Source organism: Halichondria panicea, chromosome 6 (assembly GCF_963675165.1).
Source record: "Halichondria panicea chromosome 6, odHalPani1.1, whole genome shotgun sequence".
NCBI classification, from domain to species: domain Eukaryota; kingdom Metazoa; phylum Porifera; class Demospongiae; order Suberitida; family Halichondriidae; genus Halichondria; species Halichondria panicea.
The window spans coordinates 5,218,809-5,239,700 of record NC_087382.1 but is presented as its reverse complement, the minus strand read 5'-3'; the positions used below and the strand labels follow the sequence as shown (position 1 = coordinate 5,239,700).

At 39.3% G+C, this 20,892-nt stretch overlaps 1 protein-coding gene and 1 pseudogene across 1 annotated transcript; both read left to right on the top strand.

Annotated features, from left to right (window-relative positions):
• The first annotated feature begins 8,033 nt into the window (after nucleotides 1–8,033).
• On the top strand, nucleotides 8,034–10,774 carry LOC135337775 (uncharacterized). The gene is made up of 2 exons (XM_064533761.1): nucleotides 8,034–10,243; nucleotides 10,363–10,774. The coding sequence occupies exons 1-2, from the start codon at nucleotides 8,776–8,778 to the stop codon at nucleotides 10,725–10,727; spliced, it is 1,833 nt and encodes a 610-aa protein (XP_064389831.1). The 5' UTR covers nucleotides 8,034–8,775; the 3' UTR covers nucleotides 10,728–10,774.
• Nucleotides 10,775–12,725: 1,951 nt separating this feature from the next.
• On the top strand, nucleotides 12,726–16,914 carry LOC135336941 (uncharacterized; annotated as a pseudogene).
• Nucleotides 16,915–20,892: the final 3,978 nt, after the last annotated feature.

Below are 20,892 nucleotides of genomic sequence, written 5' to 3'. Positions count from 1 at the left end.
TAGCATAACGAACTCGTGGTGGGATTATTCAGTGTATATAGCATCCTGCTACATGTCTAAGAATTAAAATAGATTCCTCGATGTATAGCTGCTATTTGTTAATTAATTACCGTATATCTTCTAAATTATCGGACACTCTTTTGGGCAATTTTCATTCATTTGTTCTAATACAACGGACATCCTGTGCTTTAATTAAATATCCTGACAATACCTTGAAAAGTTGAGTTACATTCTTCATAGACGGCAAGAAAGACTTAGAGTGCTGCAGTTATAGATAGCTTTGAGTAGCTAGCTATAGTGCAACTATTCAGTCGCACACTGTTCTATTAAACTTAGCTAGCTCGCATGCAGCTGCTTGCTTGTTCTAATTGCATGCTCTATAAAAATCTGTTTCAATTATACCCGGACAATTTCCAATTTTTGCTTTCCGATAAATTACGGTACATTGATTACATTGATTACATTATTAATTGAGAGGTTCCGCTGTACTTTGATGAGTTTTAGTTGTTTCATGTGTTCTATTCTCTTCCCTCACATGTGCCACTGACTGATTAGAGACGTTATGTAAGTTGTAAACAGCTGTAGAAAATGACGTTACATGTGTTCAAGATACATTATTCATTGTAGCATTTATCTACACTAATGATACCACACATAGGGCTACATTTATTGTTGTGGAACTATGCATCCATGATCTATATTGTTCTCGTCTGAAGTTGACATATACTTTGTTGTGGCATCTGTAACTGTACATACCAGAAAATACTTCATTTTAGTTGATACCATGTAATGGCTACAATTTAATTTGAGAGGTTCCACTTTACTTGGTTGTTTCATGTATTTTCTTCCCTCACATGTGCCACTGACTGATTAGTATAAGCGAATGGTAAGTTGTAAACAGCTGTAGAAAATGACGTTACATGTGTTTACTTGATACGTTATACATTGTAGCGTCTAATTACATGTCTGCATGAGAAATTAGACTTCTCAGTTTAATCGCTAATAATTGTCTGCATAACTGATAAAACTTAATTTACCAGCTCTGCTGTAACTGCTCAACGATGAAAACTAACAGCTCTTCTATATAGGTTTTTAGCCATTCTCTATAATATTTGTGGATTTACAAACTAATGCTTCTTTCTGGAGTTATCACAGTGAAAGCTGCATGTTGCAGTACGTATCTTCAGAATCGTGTGTATACGTATAGCGGGTATATTTCGAGGGTATAAATGTTCGTGGTTTTTGCGGATTAAGCATGTACCGTGAACATTTATAACCGCTGTTGCTATTCCACAAAATTACGAAAGGCATTTCCGTGAGAATTTATACCCTCGAAATATACCGTGTATGCTCGATCAGAGGCCGCTCTTGTATAAAGGCCGCACTCAAATAGTAGCCTCCCTTGCTAGCAAAATGAAACATTTAGTAGCCGCTCTCAAATAGTAGCCTCAGTGAACTTTGACTCTAGCATTTCTGCACGTGGCAGCCAAAAAAATTATTACTAGCAGCTAGCTACATGTACGTAGCTACAAGTAGCAGCTTGTTAGTGCTTCACAAAGACTTTCTCATGGCAGAGTTCAAGTTTATGCAGGTGAAAACAACTTTTGATGACAAACTAAATTATCTGGAGCTAATAAACGCCGCTCTTGAACAGTGGCCTCTCTTGAATTGTAGCCTCCTCTTCCAGCAAAATGAAACATTTAGTAGCCGCGGCTCCTGATCAAGCATATACGGTACCCGCTATATACGGTACATGTATCATCTGTTCACACAAACCTTGCACTAAAGCGCTAGCTATATTTTGATATCCTGAGCCAGAAAAGAGCTGCATGTATAAAGAAAGCTTTACCAGGAGTGGACAACATTAACCTTTCACACTTATAACTCGGTATATTGGACACACCCACTCATGTGGCAATCAGCTTTAGTCACATGAGATCCAAGAAAAGGTCATGATTAATGCCTATATAAGGTTATTTTTGTCCTCACTCCTCCGAAGCTGGCAACCACTTGAACTCTGACCTCATCCACCTTTTACAATAAAAATTAATGTTTAGCTCTTATCCTCGTCTCCACACCAAATTCCTCTCCTTGTTAATTTCTAGGCCTGTGGAGGAGGCCTTATTTTTCGATCAAACATGGAAGATAATCGAAGTAAAAATCTAGCACTTTTGACTGAAGCAAAGCATACCTTGTAGCATAACGAACTCGTGTGCTTGTGGGATTTTTCAGTGTAACATCTTGCTACGTGTCTGAGAAAATATATTCCTCGATGTATAGCTGCAATTTGATTTAATACATCTACATATTGATTATTAATTGAGAGGTTCCGCTGTACTTTGATGAGTTTTAGTTGTTTCATGTGTTCTATTCTCTTCCCTCACATGTGCCACTGACTGATTAGAAAAAGCTATCGGTAAGTTGTAAACAGCTGTAGCAAAATGATGTTACATGTGTTCACTTGATACGTTATTCATTGTAGCATCTATCTACACTAATGATACCACATAATTATAGGGCTATTTATTGTTGGAACTATGCATCTATGATTTATTGTTCTCGTCTGAAGTTGACGTGTACTTCATTGTGGCATATGTAACTGTACATACCAGATAATACCTCAATTTAGTTGATAGCATTTAATTGCTACAATAAATTTCATTAATGATGTACATTTTGAGAGGTTCCGCTTTACTTGGTTGTTTCATATATTTTCTTCCCTCACATGTGCCACTGACTGATTAGAATGGTGGAATGGTAAGTTGTAAACAGCTGTAGAAAATAACGTTACATGTGTTCACTTGATACGTTATTCATTGTAGCACCTATTTACATGTCTGCATAAGAAATTACATTCCTCACTTTAATTGATACCATCTGTTTGCATAATTGATAAAAATTTTATGTTACCAGCTGTAACTGCTCAACGATGAAAACTAACAGCTCTTCTATAATATTATAGGCTTTTAGCCATTCTCTTTATATTCGTGGATTTGCAACCTAATGCTTCTTTCTGGAGTTATCACAGTGAAGGCTGCATGTTGCATACGTATCTTCAGAGTCGCGCGTATATACCGTATATTTTGAGGGTATAAATGTTCGTGGTTTTCGTGGATTATAAGCATGAATGGCAAACATTTATAACCGCTGCAAAAAGGCTGCTATTCCACAAAAATGAAAGGCATTTCCGCGAGAATTTATACCCTCGAAGTATACCCGCTATACAGTACATGTAGCATCATCTGTTTGCACAAACCTTGCACTAAAGCGCTAGGGTAGCCTGAGCCAGAAAAGAGCTGCAAGTATCAGGAGTGGGAAAATTAACCTTCCACACTTATAACTCTGCATATTAGTCACACCCACTCATATGGCAATCAGCTTTGGTCACATGAGTGGGCATATCCGCATTAATGATTAATGCCTATATAAGGTTATCTGTGTCCTCACTCCTCCGAAGCTGGCAACCACTTGAACTCTGACCTCATCTACCTTTTACAATAAAATGTTTAGCTCTTATCCTCGTCTCCACACCAACTTCCTCTCCTTGTTATTTTCTAGGCCTATGAAGGAGGCCTTATTTTTCAATCTAACATTGAATAATCAAGATTGGATTGAAGTAACAATCTAGCACTTTTGACTGAAGCAAAGCATACCTTGTAGCATAACGAACTCGTGTGCTTGTGGGATTTATTCAGTGTATCTGAGAAAATAGATTCTTCGATGTATAGCTGCAATTTGATTTAATACATTTACATATTGGTTCCGCTGTACTTTGATGAATTTTAGTTGTTTCATGTGTTCTATTCTCTTCCCTCACATGTGCCACTGACTGATTAGATAAATTCGGTAAGTTGTAAACAGCTGTAGAAAATGACGTTACATGTGTTCACTTGATACATTATTCATTGTAGCATCTGTCTACTAATGATACCTCATAGGGCTACATTTATTATTGTTGGAACTATGCATCTATGATTTATTGTTCTCGTCTGAAGTTGACGTGTACTTCATTGTGGCATCTGTAACTGTACATACCAGAAAATACCTCAATTTAGTTGATAGCATTTAATTGCTACAATAAATTTCATCAATGATGTACATTTTGAGAGGTTCCGTTTTACTTGGTTGTTTCGTGTATTTTCTTCCATTGACTGATTAGCTATCGGTAAGTTGTAAACAGCCGTATAATGACGTTACATGTGTTCACTTGATACGTTATTCATTGTAGCATCTATTTACATGTCTGCATAACAAATTACATTCCTCACTTTAATTGATATCATCTGTTTGCATGATTGATAAAATTTAATGTTACCAGCTGTAACTGCTCAACGATGAAAACTAACAGCTCTTCTATAATATTATAGGCTTTTAGCCATTCTCTTTATTTTCGTGGATTTGCAACCTAATGCTTCTTTCTGGAGTTATCACAGTGAAGGCTGCATGTTGCATACGTATCTTCAGAGTCACGCGTATATACCGTATATTTCGAGGGTATAAATGTTCGTGGTTTTCGTGGATTATAAGCATGTATGGTGAGCATTTATAACCGCTGTAAAAAGGCTGCTATTCCACAAAAATGAAAAGCATTTCCGCGAGAATTTATACCCTCGAAATATACCCGCTATACGGTACATGTAGCATCATCTGTTTGCACAAACCTTGCACTAAAGCGCTAGGATAGCCTGAGCCAGAAAAGAGCTGCATGTATAAAGCTTTACCAGGAGTGGGAAAATTAACCTTCCACACTTATAACTCTGCATATTGGTCACACCCACTCATGTGGCAATCAGCTTTGGTCACATGAGTGGGCGTATCCAAGAATGGCATTAAAAGATTATGATTAATGCCTATAATTATAAGGTTATTTGTGTCCTCACTCCTCCGAAGCTGGCAACCACTTGAACTCTGACCTCATTCACCTTTTACATTATAACTCTTATCCTCGTCTCAATGATATCTCATTGTAGAGAATGGGTGAGTTGCTACGGGAGCTACAGAGCTCACCCTCTGATGAACGAAAACATTATCTGGAGACAGAACTTGCATGCATTGATAAGCAGCTGAGAGGGAAATCTGATGAATCTGAGCAGTCACGTAGAAAACAAGGTAATGAGAACATTTTTTTGTAACAATTCGTCTATTCAGTATTCATTATTTTGAACTATAAATCACGTATAGGATTATGTATGCCGTAGCCGTGGTGATGTCAACACTTGAAAAATTCCAGTGTTTGGGTCACTGATTAAGCATCAATAACTGCTCAAATACTTCATACTCATTATAATGCTCTCTATAGCCTTGATTCTAGACACAGGAGAAAGAGAATCTTCTATACAGATGCTCAGGAACTTCTTTGGTCCAAGCGCTGCATGTGTTTTTGACGTAGCCTCGTCCCCAGGCTGGGTTGTTTTTGTCTCTAAAATAACGCTAGGTCACCAACTAGGCCTGGTAAAGATTGCATATGCGTGTAGTTTCAGATTTGACAAATTCCAATGAGCTGCCATAATCACAAAAATAGCTCTGTGTTACTCTTGAAGAAAGCTAAGTAAGCTATCTATATAGGTATTAGATCTAGGTGGTAGCTATATCAAGCTGTGTCAACCAAGAAGGCCTCCCTCAATGAGCAGAAGTCCAAGTTGTAAACTCCAGTGGTGAAAAAAGGGTTCCCTACATCAGTATAGGGTCCTACCAGTTGCTGCAGGCAATGAACTTTGATTTAGCTCGATCTACCTAGACATAGATAGCATACTATTGGACATCTATGATCATATTTCTTTGTCATTTCTCTATCATGCATTAAAACATAGAGACGTTAATTTACTAGACATGCCCATAATTATGCAGTCCTATATAGTTGGCGTTATTATAGAGACAGCTCGACCTGGGGACAAGGCTACTTTGGCTTTAAGTTCATAGCCCACACCCATCAACCATTTTCTTTGCGTTGGTTGTTGCTTCTAAATCAGGCTACCCGGCAGTTTCTTATAGATGTCTATATAACTATTACATGCAGTGCAACCTCCCATAACGGACCCTCCCGTGCAGGACACTAGAGGATGCCTCTCTATTAAAGGGAAGGTACCATGAAAAAATAAAGTATTATTTTTTTGCCTTAAAATGTTCTTTGTGAGATATAAAATAACCTTGATGCAAAAAAATTTTTTTTTAAATTAAAGTTTCTGAGGAACAGGATTGTTAAGAAAGGCTTAAAATTTTACTTCCTGTTGAGGTCAAATGTGGGCGCGGTCAAACGTGACGTCAGAGTAGGTACTAGTAAACATTGAATTGATGCATACTGGTGGCTGCATGAGTCTGACTGACAGACACATGTGATTTTAGCTATGATTTTCAAGCCAGTTGAGTTTTTCCTACTCCTTCTCATCTGTTGAGCATGAAAAAAGCTGCAGTGAAGATAAAACAAGCGCTGTGGAGCCATATCTGTATGAGCGAGAAAGCCTTCCCATGCTAGTTCGAGTGGTGATGATGATGGTGACAATGAAGGCAGGATAGGAAATGTTAATTGACTAATTAGTATATAGACTAGGTCTATATGTATAAGTATACAGTCATGCAATTGAGTGTGTCAGGTGTGAATGCATGCGGTAGTACGTTGTGTAGAAATGTATATACCAATAGAGAATCAGTGTGATGGATTTGATCCTTGATATGTGGGTGCTACAGATGGCGTACACTGCCCACAAACACAGATATGGTGAGGCAGATGAGAATGAAGTATACACCAGTAAGTTTATCAGTGCGAAAGGTATAACTTTCTTAACTAGTCGGTTGTGCTGGGGCTGGCTTGGAAGACATATAATTATACGAGTTGTTCTACCAAGCTGTGCATGCAGTATAGCTGCGATTCGTAACAAATTTCCTTCTTCTTTACATGCAGGATTATTGACTCAACCTGTATTACGTGTATTACTCTTGAGACAATTTAAAAGTTACGTTTTTGTCAATGTCGCGACAAACGTTTAGGAGAAGAAGATGCTGGGCTCAAAATTAGGTTGTATGGGATTTAACAACAGGGGGAGAGTCACCATGCATGAGTCCAAGCACTTCACACTAAATATCGACATCCTTGGTAGTTATAATTTATAATTTAGATGGGGTTTGAGTTACTATCGGTAATCTTTACATTATTAACACGTCAAGTTTTAGTTTCACTGGTCTTTGCATGACAATGAGACCCTTGCTGAAGTTGTTTCCAACATGAAAATAGGAAGAGAGGTACTGCATGCATATGTAGTCTGATCAGGAGTCTCAGTTGCATGCCGGGTCTACATGCAGGAGTCACGGTATAGAGAGGTTGTCTCTTGTAAAGCATCAAGTATCAACTGCAGCGAGGTATTATAATTATACATGATTGAACAAAAACAGAAGCTATTAACCTGTCTCCGTTCTCGCTTTTCCGTATACAGTGGCCGACCGGGCACTTCTCTATAGGGCTATCTCTCCATTCCATGACTCTGATCTCAGGGCCTCTCTTTTTACAGGACAATATGGCAGTTTATTTCTGAATAACTGCCTTATAGAAAACAGTTAGAATGGCTCCAGACCTCAGATTTCAGCTTCTTCCTCTTTTGGATCCCAAACTGAGCAGCAAGGGAGGTCATATCTGTGAGTTTTCACTGTACACAGAAACAGGATTCTGTTGCTTTTCAGTGAGCTCTGGTAAATAGGACTTGTTTTTCCCACTCATATTTCAACTGAGAGAACTGTATGACTGCTAGATGTAAAGGAGCAACCAGCTGCAACACACTCAACACACACAGAATACATTTTACATGCAGCACAAATGCCTACTCTGACGTCACGTTTGACCGCGCCCACATTTGACCACAACAGGAAGCAAAATTTTAAGCCAGAAATTGTGTTTCTACAGTCCTGTTTCTCTGAAAAGTTAATTTTCAGAAAAATATTTTTTTGTCTCAGGGCTATTTTATACCCCACAAAGAACATTTTAAGGCAAAAAAATAAAACTTTATTTTTTCATGGTACCTTCCCTTTAAGGACACTATATATACATTATATATGTCCTTTTGCTTCTAAATCAGGCTACCCGGCAGTTTCTTAGATGTCTTATAACTATATACATTTAGATCATGTTTGCCATAAATACTGCAATCTTATTGGCTATAGGAAGTGTTCTATCCAACTTAGAAAATCATGTACTTGCTTAGAAAATCATGTACCGTATTTACTTGATTAAACACCCGGGCGTTTATTTCCTAGCAGCATCTGTAGATGGGCGCTTATTCGAAATGGGCGTTTATTGTTTTGTCTACTTCAAACTCTTGCTCATCAGCAGTTATTATGCTCTTTTGGCTGCTACAGGATAATGTAGGATAATGAATCATAATTCAATTTATTTGCTAAACCACACCTAAAACGTCATATCCGGCCGTAATACACGTATAAAATTACATTGAAAACCTTGTTTGGGACAGCCAGCACTGGCCGGTAACCGGAATAGTGAGTGGCCGTACTTCAGGGTGAGTTTTGTGCAGTAAACATATAGCTAGCATTCCGTGCCAAGCCAAATGGCCAGTATATCTAGGTGGCCGTACTTCAGGGAGCCGGAATAGCGAGAGTCTACTGTATATAGAAGGGAGAACAGAAGAATAGTGTTGTTGTGCTAGAATAATGTTATAGACCAACTTTAGAGGACTCATAACTGCTACCATATATTATAGGAAGTAATAACACATGTTGCTGTAGAATACAGTGCTATTGCTCATCACTGGATGAAGTAAGAGGAACAGAAATATGCTGTACATTCGTGTTATAGATTTTATTCTGTTTGTACAATATCCTGGGAAAAATGTATACACAGACACATATCAATCTCACCTCTCGTATCTGGAAACCAACATGAGTTTACTGCGATCCTTTCTCTCCTGCAAGAAGGATGGGCACACACCACGCCCCATCTTTGTGGGCACTTTCTTCGACGAAATCAAAGATCAAGAAGTTATTGACGAGAAAAACCAAGCTTTGCTTGATGCTTTGCCTCTTGAACTGAAACAAGAAGTCATCTACAGCAATCTGCCATTGAAACATGTGATATTTGCCGTCAATGCTTGCAGTCGTGACAAAAATGCACAAGAGGTTGCCAAAGAAATTCGAAAAGCAGTGGAAAACTCACCTACTTTCGACCTCAAAGTTCCCCTGTGGTGGTTCATCTTGGAATTAGCTCTACAAAAGCTCTGCGATATCATGAAAAGAGGTATACTTAGTAAGAGTGAGTGCATCGCTTTGGCTCAACAGCTTGGATTTGATCCATCTGCATTGGATGCTGCGCTCGATTACTTCAATGACATGTGCATTGTCCACTACTACCCACACATCCTGCCCGACACTGTGTTTGTGGATCCTCAAGTCCCACTAGACAAGGTCAGTGAGCTCACTGAATATGCTGTCTCCCTGAGGGATGTTACATGCCCTCATTCTACTTCTGCCAAGGCTGCGAAATGGCTAAAGTTCAGTGATCGAGGCATTGTCACTATTGATATGCTCGAATCGAAAGAGTTCCAGAAGCATTACGAAGATGGCATCTTCACACCTGCCGATATGATAGCAATCATGATGGAGCTTCTGATAATAGCCCCTATCACCATCCCACTACTTGGTCAAATTGATTGCTCCTTCTCTCAAGTGGAGTTTCTCATGCCCAGTCTCCTCAGATCTGTTCCACCCTCTGAGTTAGAGCACCATCGTGTATTCACTTCCTCAGCTGATCCTCTTCTGATCCGATTCGTCAGTGGCTGTATTCGATGTGGGGTCTTCTGTTGTTTGGTGGTGTTCCTAATGAAGAAGTGTGGGTGGCAAGTGTGTCTTCCTTCTGGAGAGCCAGTTCTTCTTGCCAGGAACTGTGTCAAATTTCGACTGCCTAAAGAACCTGGTTCAGTCACTCTCATTGATTCGTTCTCTTGTATTGAAGTCCATGTCAAAGCCCGACCACGTGTGCTTCCGAACGTGTGTCCTCTAGTTAGATCCAGTGTCCTTGAAGGTGTAGATGCTGCTTCTGATGCACTTCACTACAACAACGACAAGCCAGTCATTAGCATCTTCTGCCCACACGAAGGAGCAACACAACAAGGCAAACGCCATTTTGCTGATATGCATGTATCGACAAAACTGTGGCGCTGTTCTGAAGATTTTGATCTAGATGGGGATCTCAAGCCAAGTCACACTGTCTGGTTGAGTACGCCAATGCAACCATCGGCCATTGACTGTAAGCCTTAATTGATAGCTATAGCAGATTGATTGTACTGTATTGGCATGTCTTTCGATATACTACCTTCATTTATGTAGTCAGTGGACGTGTTATAAGTTTTTGTTCTATACATGTAGGTACAGATGTCCAAATCGACAACATGGCAAGAAAAGTTGGAATCTCTATTCAAGAACTGGACAGGCCGTGCTCCCACGATCATCTACTGCCCATCTCCCAGCACCTGCACAGCTGGTCCACGTATGCCGACTATCTTGGACTGACAAGAGTACACTTGGAGAACATTGAAACCGACATTCGATTCACCGTCGCTCACACAAAAGGATATCAGATGCTTCTGAAATGGCAGGAGATCAACTGTGGCCGTGGGGAGCCCAATCGCAAAGACACTTATCGATACCTGCTGAGAGGGTGCATTAAGATCCACAGCGACTTAGAAGTTGTCAGGGACATTTGTAGACTCGTTAAAGAACAGCCTGTTTAGTAACTTTATTATGCTGCACTATAATTATAATTGTTGTTTGCACTTTGTCTCGTTCAATTGTTGTTTACTTATACGGTACTATAGATCTATAGTGTATGGTGGACGTAACTTCAGACGTGGGCGTAATCTCGGTACTTTTGGTTGTGCATCCAAACAATATAATAATGACCTTAATTAAATTTAATTAGGTCAGCTGAACCCACAACTAGCCATATCATGATGCACTCTGGGCCAGGGCTAACCCCAACTGCCTTTGTATGCCATATACAGATCTAAAATTGACCACAGTACAATATGCCATAATTAATTTATTAGCACAGTATTTTCTTTCTCTATTTTTAGCCATGTATTGTTCTTCTTGAGTAATTCTTGAATACGAATATTATTGGTAAAAATTGTAGCAGAGTGTTGTCAAAAATAAGGTGAATGACATAATATTATAGCCATTATTTTTAACTATTCCTGGTGGAGGTCTAGAATGGAAACATAGAAGTTTCGAGTAACCAATGTACTTTGTGTTCTTAGTCAACTTCATAACCTTGGAACAGCGAGGAAACCATTGTCTATATAAAGCATATTAATTATGGCAGCTGCTACAAACCGAGTGATATTGAATCTTCTGTCCGCACTCACAATGTTGTTGGAAGGTGAGCTAACTTACACATCAACGAAACGTTACGTAAACATTTATATATAGTGCATGCATGCATGTGTGCAAAAATATAAACTTAAGCTTATGGGAAATGTGAACAACTTTAATTTGTACAAAAATAGATACTGTACAGACGTTAAATTGACTGCGTATATAAGTGCTTCTCTCTCCTCTCCCGACAGCTCATGATATATACCAAATGAATACACATTCACATACATGCTGATCATGAGCTGTCGGGAGAGGAGAGAGAAGCACTGGACATTGTGCCTGTCATCACCAAGGCACTATTGGAAGAGCAACAGCTGGTCACTGGCATCGTGGTAGTCGTGGACCCCGGAACCATGCATCCCTATATCAAATCCAGGGGAGACAAGCAACGCATTCACCTCAGAGACTCTTTCCTCGCTGACAAAGTCGACCCCATTTATGTAGCCTACATAAAACTCGTCAGAAGCACACATGCAGCAATGGCTGATGAACACACATAGTGACTAGACTATAGCTAGTTTGGTGAACGTGTAATAAATGAATATTGTGTGTCTGACATTGATTCTTGTTTTCAAGTGTGTTTTTTTCTAACTATAAACATTGAATCACTAAGCTACAAGTGTCAGTCATGAAAAACAACCCACTAGCTGGGCGTGCAGAGGGTGGGTGACGATCCGTACCATTGTTGTATCTTCTAGATCTATATACATGTAATTACAATTAGTCAATTGTGATGCTAATTATGTGATGTATCTATTAACACTATATAGCTGCATGTACATGACGGTTCATGACGTTGTAATGGATTGGAGTTATGTTCTCGCCGGATTTCTTGTTTCTACGCTTTTTGGTGTTTCCCCTGGCCACTTTTCACATTGTAAATGTTTTTTTACTTGTTCACATGCTTTTTTGGGTGAGATTATCGAATGCAGAGTGTGCTGGAGTTATAAATGAGTGGATGGTATAATGGCTGATACTGAATTAGTTCTTCTTACAAAGAGCTAGATACCAAGATCATATATTTGTCCGCTAAAAGAAACGAGTTACAAAGGGTGGAAGGTTGTTGTGGGTGCCTTTCTCACTGCAATTGAGCTTCAGGAAGCCACCCTAAAATCACTGACTGTGAAGTGACTGTGAGAAACTTGGCCTCCTTCCTAGAGAATTAACGTGTTCGAAGGATAGATGACGATACAGAAAACTCTATCATGTGTGATTCATGCCTATCTTGGTTTCGTTCGCATACTGATTAGTGTTACAATTGACACATGCGCAGCAGACGAGAAAAAACGTAATTATCCTCGAGAGCGGCCTTAGCCTCGAATCCAGGAGAGCGCTACTTACGTTTATAGGTCTGTTTTTGCAAGTTAGTGGCCAACATTGCGAGTTGCATGCCCTCTTCTCTTTATACGCCCTTGATTGTATTTACTCGTTCAGGATAGGCTATTTAATTGTATGAACAAGACAATGTGGTTGACAGATGTGAGACGGAAACGGAGAGTGATAATTCTTTTTATTAGTTTGGTAGGGCTGATGTCAATTTGGAGATGTTCGATTCGCCCCAACTTGATGAACAGTGGCGTATTCAGACTTGGAAGAAAAGGTGATTGATATACATGTAATTATTGTGCTCATGCATGAGCGGAAAATCTCAAAGCATGCAGAGAGAGACCTTGTTGGAAACAGTTTAAATGTCTAGGGGGCACTTCGAAACTACAGTGGAACCTCTGAAATAACGAACAAATTGGTGCAGGAGGTTTTTCCGCTATTCGGAGATGTCCTTTATTGGGAGGTTATACCATACCATATAGCGCAAAATGTTCGAGGCACTTATATATTTCGTGGATTGGCCTCTAAATTTAAGCATTTCGTTGCACAATGTTCGCGGAATGACTGCTTACCGGAAGCCACGCCTTTAATCTTTGCACGTTATAGCAGATAATTATAATCAAAGAACAATTTTTGTGGACTTAATTTTCGTGTAGGATTGCTAACCCACGAAATCTGCGAAAATTAAGCCCCTCGAAATTTCGCGCTATACGGTATAAGGTTACATATTATACCCCAAATGTGTAAATTAAAGGTATGTCTCGCTCATATAATCTACCAACCCCTACCTGCATAGGAACGCAGCTAAATTAACCCCTGCAGTAGCATTTAGAAGAGATAAATGGCACTATAACGCCTCGAAAACCAAGATCCCAGATTTAATTACAACCTTTGACCTTTTATTGTATTTTTTGAAACCACAAGATAGATGCTTATAGAGTAGATAGTATATTATTATAGAAAGAACAACTCGCGATCGGAATGCGTGGATTACACAGCGGTCCTGAGGTACACACATGCATGTAGTAGGCTCGAGGTTGTGGGTGTGCAACTGAGGCTACGCTACTACGTCAATTCCAATTCCCTACGTCAGTTCAACCATATAAGTAGAAGAGGAAGAGGGATTGGTAGCGGAAGCAGTGCACGTGATGATTTATTAGTTATGTGTTTTAATTACTATGGTTGTTTAGTTACCATGGTTTGTGTTATGGAATGTTATTGTAGCTCTGTTTACAATTACACTCATCCACTCTCACCCACTCTTAATTATAGCATTATGTTGTATTGCATCATATAGCCTTTGTTCATACTTTGAAGTGTGGTTTTGGCCTCATCTTTGTTCTGAAACTCCACCTAGGGGCCCTGCGCCTAGTATTTTTGTTGCCCAGTGAGTGGGCAGATCAAAGCAATCCAGTGCTCTGTATATGGCATGTTGCATCACTACCATAGCAACCATGTATTATAATTATGGAATTGTTGCATTTTGACCTCTGAGATCAAAGGAAACACTGTGCCATTATCTGCCATATGGCACAGTTCAGATGGCAAACTGTGCCACTATCTGGATACTGGCTAAGCTAAACAAAAATTCATACCAGCTAGTCAAGCGTTTGCGATTGACCTTTGCATGCGTTGGAAATTGAATTCTTCTGGTTTTAACAATGACGTAATGACAATTAAAATTCCATTGTGCAATGACCTCTGCATGGACCAAAGTGCTCAGATGGACTCTACCATGGAATGGCGGCTGATTCATGTGACTAATTCATGAGACTAGCTCTCATCTACTAGCTTCTTGTGCAGTTCTGTTGTTCACTAAACGCATGAACCGGCGACATAACACTAATTTATTGCATGCATGTGCTATAATTATAATCTAAAGGTGTATGCATGGCAAGTATTTAATTTCTGCACAAAAATGTGTGCTCGCAAATACCGTATAGCGCAAAATTTTCGAGGGGCTTAATTTTTGCTGATTTTGTGGGTAAGCAATCCTACAGACGAAAATAAAGTCCACGAAAAATTGTTTGAATTACCTGATATAACAAAGATTAAAGGCGTGGTCCGGTAAGCAGTCATTTCCACGAACATTGTGCAACGAAATGACTATTCCACGAAAATATAAGTTCCTCGAAAATTTTGCGCTATACGATAATTGGAAAATGCAATGAATCTCATTAAAACTACTTGCTATGAATAATTTCACAACTTGAGCAGGATTTAAGCTAAACAGTGAAATCGCAAACAAATCTATCTATGAAAATGTGTCACCTAAATTGGTTTTATTTTTCTGCTGTGTACATGTGTAATTTGAATGGTGTCATGCATGGAATAATACGCTGATGACATGAGAAGAATTCGAAAAGGCCAACCATTGCCATGAACAGTACTATATTATTATATGCACTGAGAAAGCTTTCATTACATTCTGCAGCTGTAATACGTCAATTAACGGAACAACCACAAGATGATAAAAAATTTTTCCGTGGTCCTTTGCCAAAGTTGAGAAGTAAACAACGTATAGTAATCATTGGAGCTGGACCAACAGGACTTGGAGCTGCGTATAGACTGTTTGAAAACTTGTTCAGAGAAAATGGATTGATTGAAGTTTTGATTTTAGAGAAAGAACAGAAAGCAGGAGGACTAGCTAGCTCCTATCGAGATGACAAAGGCTTCTTATGGGATAATGGAGGTCATGTAGTTTTCTCCCATTACTCTTACTTTGATAGACTTTTGAAAAAAGCAGTTAAAGGTTGGAACCATCGTTCTCGTGCCTCATTTGCTTACATGATGGGATCGAGTGGGAACAGATCGTTTATTCCATATCCTGTGCAGCATAATATTCAAGTTTTTGATAAGGAAGAGCAACAGGAGAGTTTGAAGGGACTGGAAAAGATCCAAGCTCATCCGATTTTGGCCAAACCACAAAACTTTGATGAATGGCTGCTCAAGAATTTTGGAGAAGGATTAAGTGAAGTATTCATGAGAAGTACAATCGCAAAGTGTGGACAGTTGATCCAAAAGAAATGAACTCTGATTGGGTAGGAGAACGAGTCGCTGTTCCACATGTTGATGACATAAAACTGAAGATTAAGAACTGGAATCAAGGGAATATCAAAGATGCCAAAGACTCGACTCGCTGGGGACCAAATCAAATATTTGAATTTCCATCATTCGGTGGAACTGGACAGATATGGGAGAGTATTTCAAAACTGATACCTCAACAGTGGTTCCGATTTGGTCACACAGTGTCGTCCATTAATTCAGAAAAAAAAACTATTTATATAGTTAAAACTGATCCTGACCTATTCTCTGAAATACGATCATCTAATATCCACAGCACCTCTTGACGACATGCTCAGTATGGTCACAGACAGTGATTCACAAGTGCATAAAATGAAAGAACTTTCACAAAAGTTTGTCTACAGTCACACCCATGTGATCGGAATTGGACTGAAAGGACAACCTCCCCCTCTCCTGGCCAATAAGTCATGGATCTATTTTCCTGATGTAGACAGTACATTTTATCGAGTGACCGTGTTCTCAAACTACGCTGACGACAACGTGCCATCTCCCGGTAAAGTATGGTCACTAATGTGTGAAGTAGCTGAACCAAAACACGTCAAATATCCATCAATCTGGGAAGCAGGTTCTTTACTTCAACAGACCATAGAAGCATTAAAAAAGTATGGATTTATTGGTGGTTATGAAATGTTGTCCGCTTACCACAAGCGTCTAGAACATGGCTACCCTGTACCGTTTCTGAAGCGTGACCAATATTTGAACACTATTCAACCATGGCTAGAATCAAAGTCCATTTTTTCTCGAGGTCGATTTGGAGGATGGAAATACGAAGTTAGCAATCAAGACCATTCTCTCATGCAAGGCGTGGAAATTGCCGACTATATACTATTTGGAACTCCTGAAGAAACTTATTCAAATGCAAGCCTTGTGAATTCGATGAAAGCACCCGATAGACGCGTAATCAACTGGAAGGACTACGAGATAGTAGTTTCTCATTACAATGAGGATTTGTCATGGCTCTACCCCTATGCTGATCATTGCCACGTTTATCCACAAAGGTAGTCAAACTGTCAGTCAAAACACGATAATTAAATTTAGTACGTGGGATAACTTGCAAAACGTTGGAAGAGAAAGCCATACATTTCTCTACCACATCATTACCAACTATGATCATCTAGCTGATACCACTTTATTCTTTCAAGGAGAAATCAAGACTCATGTACGTTGGAGTTCATCTGAATGCAGGAAGAGTTTGTGAATATGGCACAACATGACGGATTTTTTGCTCAAATGAAGAGTAGTATTGATACCTGGGGAAGAATAAATCACTATGGTAAATGGTTGGTTAATCTGAACAAATGTAATAATATGACAGTTGGAGAATTTTGGAAATCGTTGTTTGGTGTTTCTCATCCTCAAAATGCCAGGGGCTTGTACGGAGCTGTATTTTCTGTTAGTCGCTCAAGAATTCTCTCAAGGCCTAAACGTTTCTACGAGAATGCCATTAAACTTGTTGATCATCACCAAAATCCTGAGGAAGGACATTACTTCGAAAGATTTTGGCCATCCATTTTTAGATGTACTCGTAAGTAGATCATGCACGCATTGTATATCTTTATTTTTTCATGAACCAGCATTATTTATGGCAAGGCCAGGCAATTTAGATTTCTCATATCACATGGTTTTTGTAAATTGATGAGACCATAAGGTGATGGTCAGTTCAGTATGGTTATGCTGAGAGTGCAAAATTTGATTTCAACAAGATTAGTGCCTTTTGCAAAGCTGGGTGTAACTTATTTATTTAGACAACACCCCAAAAATGAGTTATTTTAAAAAGCTATAATTATTTACAGTTCACACTTCATTGCAGCTTCTGTGTGAGTAACTCTACTGGATGACGGTTGACTCTCGGAGGGGGTGGGCTGGTCTGTAGTCGTCTGTTGTGAGGGGGGCTAGTTAATCCAGAGATTAAGGTTTTAAGGAAGAGAGGGATTAGAAACAAGAGTCCAGGCACGTGATTTTTCCTTGGCTTTACATTGGGAGGCGGGGCCTATTCTTAAACCATCTGTGTTGCCCCCCGCCAAACCCCAGGAAACACTTTTACTTGTTTGAGGCCTTATGCAGTATTGTGTTTCACCCCCAGGATATTATAGGAGGTTCTCATTTCCCAATATCCCATTATTGATGAGGTCATAAATTATAAATTTTCTGTTGCTTAACAATCAATTTCTTTTGAAGGTTAGATACTGCATGTGGATGGACTTCCAAGGAAGAAGAGTTTGCTTGGTATGTATAGTGTTGCAGAACACTGTAATTAAAAGTTAATGATATTCATAGAGTTAATCAAGCTAGATCTAGCTTTATAGCTAGCTATAAAAAGTACTCATTGTGCTTTTATAAATTGACGCAAAAAATAGTATATATACTCGCGGTTCTCACTTTTTGTTTATTTAGATGATTAGATGTAGAGTCTACATGTACCGTCAACAACTATAACGTAGAGTGGAACTCAACTCTGCTAGAATAAGCATAAACCCTCCACCATCCTATGCTATATGTAGTAGTCTATACAGATTTCTATTTCAAGGTTTAGGGAAATACCCCTCCTCCAGACCAGGTAGCTATATTCAGTGATGTTCACTCCTTCTGAGTTAATGTATATTGACTCTGGTAAGCGCTGATATAGCTCCACCAAACACGCCATCAAAATTGTACTGAGGTTTTTAGGTCCATTAAGATAATTATAAAGCATTTAATGCTATTGCTGAGTGTTCCTTCCAGTGATGTCACATTTACTCTTCTGAATGTCCAAATTTTTGGGTATTGTGGATGTGAAGGTGGAAGATACAATGTAAATTGCTCCGTTACTCCTTCCAGCTATATAGATTGTGTTTATCAGTGTACTGTCATAAATACTATTTGATTTAAACACCCATGCGCCTCGTGGTTTATCTGATTACTCTCGCGTGTAAATCAAATATACCACTCGAGGCCATTGTTTAACTATAACTTATACTTACTGAATCGCTCCACCATCATCGCCATGCACCGCCACCTCTGTTTTTCATTATGATATCAAAGATGTAGCTACACACTATACTGCCTTAGCCTCTGGCCCTTTGTCCAATGAATTAATGCTAGCTCCGCTTTGTTTTTCAGCATGTTGTCAGAGATGGTCACACTATATAACATTGTAAACTGTCATGCATACAGTACTGTTATTTGTCAGCTTACAGTCGGAGATGCATGGACACACGCATTAAATCACTCAACGTAACCATAGTAACCTCTGTTGTTTGTCAGCATGTTGTTACATATAAAAATAAACATACTCTCTGAGTTAACACTTATCACTCCACCCCACCAGTCAGCACTGTTGTTTTGGAGATGGACGCACTAGTTTGCCACACCAAATTAATCTTATGTTTCACGGATTTTCCGGGTCATATTTTTGCAGAATGCCCAAAAAAATAAATCAACTATTGGTCAGGTCAGAGGTCAGAATAGCCATGTGATCTAGCAAAATGTTGAAATGTTTTACTATCGTGACTTTTTGTGGTGTGTTGTGGCTCTGTTTGTGGTTTTATAATGATATTCATCAATTTTATTTATTTTTTGCCTGCCACCCTGGTCTGTTTTTGGAGATTAAAAGTCCGTGAAACATAAGATCAATTTGGTGTGGCCTGACTACTGACTGGGTCAATATTAATTGCTCCACCACCAGACTGAGAGCATGCATAGCTCTGTTGTTTGTCAGCGTACTGTCGGAAATGGACACATTGCCTGAGCCAACATTAAACACTCCACCATAGGCAGCACTATTATTTGTGACGTACCTCCATCATTTCTAGCGAACTCACTGTTAAATTTGTTATGTAACTAACTACATGTACACATCACCATCCCTTCAACGTGCAGTGCCTGACCAGTGCATGTGTTCATAAAGAGAGTGCTCTCAAATACGTTGTAGTAGCCAATTGTAACTATGTGGTTCTGCCCAATTGAGTAATTTAAAGTCCATAAAGTTCATTAATGTAGGAACCGTTGATAAAATCTTGATGTAAGTTTTGTGGTCCAACATTCGCTCCAACCAAACCCAAGTGTTTAATACTCAATTTGGTGTTAACAAAAGTTAGCACCGTTGCTATGGAATCTGACTGCTGTACTTTCGTTCTGGCCAGTGATATGCACAAACTGACATGAGGTGTCTCTATCAAGACAAATGCTCATACAACTAGTGTTCAAGCTGGCGCTGTGCTAATGCCTCTCGCCATGTTTTTGCTTTCGCTCAAAAGTATTAGAGTGTTATAGAAAGGTTAATAATTTGCAATAATTATGATTTCAAATTGGTGCTAGCAATTGTATTAAACACAGTAACGAATTTAAAATAATGTAATTATCAGAAAAGGTTGGTTTGTGGCTTACCTGGACCTCAACTAGTCTCATGAATCAGCCGCCGTTCTTTTGAACCACCGTCTGAGCACTCTTGTCATCGTTTTATGTGCCAAGACGGAATTCCGTCTTGACCAATCAAATTGCAGAAGTCCAGTCAGGTGATGAACTTGGAGGCAGCAAAGAACTGCACTTTGCTCAACGCATTTGGATAATCATTACGCATGCATTACGCATGGTAAACACTTCATACATAGAAGCTGCTACGAAGCATAAGCAAGGCAAGCAGGGGTCCTTGGGCACAGATTTAGCACCACAGCAAAACACAAGTAGAGAGAGATGCCTTCGCTTGGCGATTTGTATAACAATTAGGAAATATGTGTGGGCGTAAGATCACGATTTAATTACATTCCATTGGTTTTGTGAGCAATCAACATTCCATTTTGAAATGACTTCATGACAAGAGTGCTCAGACGGTGGTTCAAAAGAACGGCGGCTGATTCATGAGACTAGACCTCAACAAAGAAGATGATTCTGATTCTGCAAAATGATACACGCGGTATTGAGCGCGCATGCGCATTAGATCTACATCCAGGAATAGGGGTGTGTCTGCAAGTTCAATCAATAATGGCTACTAAAATAGCTAGCTTCTTTAGCAGCTCTTTCTAACTCTTGTAGCCAACAAAAAGCTAGCGCTTAAGTGCAAGGCTAACTCATAAGTTGAATAGAAAGTTTGTGGGAACAGATGATGCTATGAAAGATTCTGAAGAGACTGCAACA

Excerpts from the sequence above, each read along its gene's own strand:
- LOC135337775 (XM_064533761.1), top strand. The coding sequence starts at position 8,776 with ATGCTGTACATTCGTGTTATAGATTTTATTCTGTTTGTACAATATCCT. Across the intron at positions 10,244-10,362 it reads GCAACCATCGGCCATTGACT|GTACAGATGTCCAAATCGAC; the intron begins GTAAGCCTTAAT and ends CTATACATGTAG.